Source organism: Mastigoproctus giganteus, chromosome 8, assembly GCF_048544385.1.
Source record: "Mastigoproctus giganteus isolate SK-2022 chromosome 8, ASM4854438v1, whole genome shotgun sequence".
Taxonomy (NCBI): domain Eukaryota; kingdom Metazoa; phylum Arthropoda; class Arachnida; order Uropygi; family Thelyphonidae; genus Mastigoproctus; species Mastigoproctus giganteus.
The window spans coordinates 172,508,989-172,513,965 of NC_143582.1; the positions used below are offsets into that span (position 1 = coordinate 172,508,989).

At 35.1% G+C, this 4,977-nt stretch overlaps 1 protein-coding gene across 1 annotated transcript; it reads left to right on the top strand.

Moving 5' to 3' along the window:
• The first annotated feature begins 2,822 nt into the window (after window positions 1–2,822).
• Window positions 2,823–4,496, top strand: LOC150082007 (irregular chiasm C-roughest protein-like). The gene has a single exon (XM_090380395.1). It carries the CDS (start codon window positions 2,823–2,825, stop codon window positions 4,494–4,496), a length of 1,674 nt encoding a protein of 557 aa, XP_090236521.1.
• Window positions 4,497–4,977: the final 481 nt, after the last annotated feature.

Consider the following 4,977-nt stretch of genomic DNA (forward strand, 5'->3'; position numbering starts at 1 on the left):
GTAGATAAGCAGATTAGGGTTGGAAGCATAGTATATCTTTATACTCCGACGGTTAAACCAGGTAGGACACGCAAGTTGTCACGTCAGAGTAGTGGACCATATCGGGTTATATCTCAAGCATCTGAAGTCAACTATCAGATTCAACACATATATCACCCTAGGGATAAACAATTAGTTCACGTGGATAGGTTAACTAAAGTCATAGAACGCAAACCGTTTCCAGAACTACGTTTAGAGCCGTCAGAAACTATTTCCTTACCTGAACAAACCTCTGAACACACAAAACCAAAGGAGATATATGTTGAATCAGAATCAGAGGAAGCAGAATGGATTGACCCAGAGGTTTACCAGGTGCCAAGTTTGCCCGTTTCGATCCCGTTAAGGTATTTACCTAATAAGAATCAAAAACAATCAACAGTGGTAAAGCAAGAACAACAAACGGTATCACACAGTCAAAGGCAAGAGGATAATGCCACTTTGCCAGGTAGAAAACAGCAAGTGCATTCCCAGCCAACACACCAATACAATTTACGGAGTAGAAGTCATGAGCCTCATTCTGTATCAATCCCTGAGCATAAGGAAGAGAAAATACTTCCCCAGTCACAAAATGAGATAACTGCTCCTGAAATAGTTCAAACAACAGATGAAGAAATGGACCAAAGCGGTCCCTCCGAAAATATTGTGAAAGAAGACAAGGCTCAGCCAGCTCAAATTTGCTCTGAAGAAAGGGCAGAAGCAGCACCGACACACCCTGAAAATCCGAGTATGTATGATTGACTTGTACAGTGGGCAACAGAACCTATATTCGAACCCGATACCGAACCAACTTCGGAACGAAATTGGGCGAACGAGGGATATGATTATATAGTGAAGTTCCTAGATGCGTTGAAATGAGCATAATCCCAAGAATTAGCATTTTCATGTGTTGTACCTACTGGCTTAACTTGGAATCGAGGAGGTTACCATAATGAAAAAAAAAAAAAGGTGAATCGTCCAGAACTTTTAATTAACTAGTATTAAACGACCACTATTACTGAGCAGATAAAATTCTTCCCCCACAAAATATATTTTGAATATACAAAATTTAAAGGAGGAGAGGAAGAATGCAATTAGTCTAGGGTATATCCGGAAATCCCCTAGTTTCTTTTTGTTTTCTCTCTCTCACTGCATGTTTAAATTCAAGTTCAAGACAGAAGATCCAAGATTGAGAAAAAGAAAAGAATGATAATATTCGTTTTTTTTTGGAGATGAGAAGAAGCAATTAGCCTGGGGACGGCTGGTTCCTCCCAGTCACTACTTGTTTTTATCATGTTTATAAAGAATAAGAAAGAAAAAAAAAAAAAAGAGATATCATCTGAAGTCTTAAGGTTAAAATAAGGGGATCTTCTTCTTGTGCTGTTTTAAAAAAAAAAAAAAAAAAGAAAACTCATTTTTACTCTCAAATAAAGGTTTGGAGCAATCTAAATCAGAATTTTAGTTCTACAAATAATTTTAAAATAGAACTTTATCTACTAATTATAACTCTTTTACATATGGAATTAAGGAGTTATTGACATTGCATAGGAATGTCAAGACAGAAAATACATAGTTATTATCGATTGAACTGCATGAAAAAAAATAATAATAATAATTTTTTCAGCTGTCTTCTTCATGCTATATAAACTACGATTATCACTGTGCTAACTCACATCACTCAAAACCTATCTATAAGGAATGACATGTGGCTATAACTGCTCTGAACTTTGTGAAGCAAGACGTTTGATTTGAACAAATAAGGTTTCAAGGTAATGTCTATGAATTCCCTTTTTACTTTGACACATGCAGGTACCTTAATCATACGAAAATTTGGAGCAGAGAAATCTTTTGTCATGGATAAGGAAACCCCCTTCAAGTGAGTGTTCCTCCAGGAGTTCTTGTTAACTCCGGGACCTTTAAAGTTTTTGTTTATCTCACAAAAGGATAAGATTATTGAAGGAATTATACATTTACTAGGAAGAGACGAGTGTTGAAGATTATCTTGTGTTATATGTTGGAATCTGATTAGAAATAGACATTGTTTATCTATGTGATTTATGTAATAGTGGGAATAATTTTAGCACTTGTTTTTAGTATATAAAGCTCATACTAGGGTCAATATGGCAGACAATAAAAGGTATGTTTTTCATGATAAAGAGTGTGTGGAAGGTGTTCAAAATTATATGGAGAATGACTACATTCGCAGGACTGACTACTGGAAAATCAGTGAGATCGACTGCAGGAAGGGTAAGAGAGTACATAAATCATGCGTAACTGAATTTTAGACCGGAAGTAAGAGTAACATTGTTATAGGTTTTCCTATAAGAATCATCCAATTACGTAAAAATTGGAAGGAGGAAGAAGCAATTAGGGTAGATTCTCTCTCTCACTTTGTATATCTAAAGCTTAGAGAGATGAATAAAACTAAAGATCAACATTCAGATGTTGAGTGAAAGATTCTCCTTTTTTCTCATCAAAAAAAAAAATTAAAAATAAAAATAAAAATAAAAATATATGAGAGAAGGGAAGAAGAGGAAGAAGTAACAAAAGAAGCTTTATATTCGTCTTCTCACTCCTCCTGGAAAAAAATGAGCCTATCAAATTGAACAATCAAAAAAAAAAAAAAAAAAAATGTTCAACCCTGATTCTAGTATTTTAGGTTTTTGAAGTAAATTTAATGAAAAAAAAAAAAAAAAAAATCCACTATCTCCTACATTACAGTTTTATTTTACTTTAGGCCCAGAGAAAAAAAACAAAAGGGGGTAATGTTATTTTTGACAGAAATACATACCAGAATACTCATCAATATGAATTCTTCAGCACAGATTATGTTCCTGATAGTTACGCTACTTATTCAGTGTACGCCTTATCATACCGGTATCTTCATTCTTCAGCCATTAGATAGAGAGGCCATTACTGGTCAAACTATCATCATCCCCTGCAGATTAGTTTCAAATCTCACAGTCACTGTAAAATGGTTTTTCAACGGAAGAAGCACAGACCACCTTTTCAGACCACCAGGGCTTCCTGATTATAAAATCGTCGGATCACCTAGAGAGAATGATTTTGCATTGCAAATCACCCAACTACAGCTGACAGATGAAGGCAAATATTTTTGCCACGTTCAAACTAAGGATGGACGTCAGTTCCGATCAAGTACAGCTATTGTAACAATTTATGTTACGCCTTCACCACCTCTAATCGGAGAAGGCTCATTCCTTAATGGGAACGAAGGGGAGCAAGCCACTCTTACATGCAAATCTTTAGCAGGAAAGCCGCCAGCTATTTTGAGATGGATTCATTTTAATGGTAATTCCATCAACGGATCAGTACAAGCCAGTCAGGAATTATGGTCAGACAAAATAAGAGTGAACACTTATTTGAAATGGATAACCACTCTATCACCAGAGTATGATAAGAAAGCATTTACCTGTGTCGCTAATCATCTAACTTACTTGCATCCTCAAATGGTCTCAATCACAGTCCTAGTAAAGTATAAGCCAAGAATCACTATGAAAACAACCTCAAAAATCGCACGTGAATACGATCGGTTCAAATTAAAATGTGAAGCCAAAGCAAACCCAGATGTTTTCATTTACAAATGGTTTAAAAACGGAGAACTGCTAATAAAACAAGGAAACGCTTCTCTTGAAATTAAAAGCGTTATGAGAACAAATCATAACGATAACTTCACCTGCTTAGTTCGAAATGAACTAGGAACAGCCCAATCCTCCTTCGTAATGACAGTATCTTACGGACCCATTTTCATATCTAAATTGAGCGAAATTGCTACAATCCAAGGAAATCCAGTTTTGCTACAGTGCGAAGCTAGAGGAAATCCACTTCCAGTAATAAAATGGTATTTCGAGGGTAAGATTATTCAAAGCAGTATCATTTCTACTTTATCAATTTCTAAGATGACACGTCAAACGTCAGGTGGCTACACTTGTACAGCAGAAATCTCAAACTATCCTTTAGTGAAAGACCAGGCATTAATTTATATAAAAGGATCACCAGAAGGAAACTGTAAAACACACTTAGCAAGTTTAGGAGACGACGTTCGGCTACAATGTGTTTTTAAACATGTTCCTCCTCTACAGAATGTGACCTGGAAAAATACCATGACCAATGAACTGCTAACTACTCATTTGGAAGTATGGAGTCAACGAAATGTAACCAGTACTCTCAGCATCGACTCAGTCCAAGCAGAACAATTTGGCTTTTATGAATGTCTTGTATGGAATCAATGGGGCCAATTAAAATTAGTGGTGCATCTAGAAAGGAATTGGTCTCGTGAAGCAGTATACCTTACTTTAGGAATCCCAGCCATAGTGTTGATTTTAATCACACTAGGAGCAGTGTTATGGAAGCTATGGAAGTGTGGAAGCATCAATATGGAAACTTCAAATCAAACACATACTTACCAAGTTTATTATAGTGAGAATGACAACGATCGTGTGAGTATTACCAGCCTAGAATAAGAAGAAAAGGGGGAGGAAAAGCCTTTCTCCTCTTCCCTGACGTCTAAATGAACTTCAGAAGTGTTTTTATTTTTTTAGGAAACACTCAAACTGTGAGTGTGCAGGGACTCATTGTCCCGTGTGTGAAAAAAAAAAAAAAAAAAAAAAACTTTCGAGTGAATTAAAAGAAACACTTAGAACTTTGAACTTTATGAATACTTCTGTGGACATTCTACTGACATTCAAATGGAATTTTAATGGAATAACTATGTTAGAGTGATATACTTGTAATAGTAATTGTGAAATAATTATGGAAGTATTAATGCTTTTAAAGGTTTAAATTTTTGGAAAAAAAAAAGAGAAACATTTGATTGTTACTTTTTCTATTATTGGCCAGTGTTATTTATAGTTATATATTAGCATTATGAAAAACACATATATAAATATAATGATAAGAACATGTACTAATTTTGGTTATTTTATTACATGAACAATGTATCAT

What these genes read in the sequence shown, in the direction of transcription:
- LOC150082007 (XM_090380395.1), top strand. Translation starts at nt 2,823, where the DNA reads ATGAATTCTTCAGCACAGATTATGTTCCTGATAGTTACGCTACTTATT.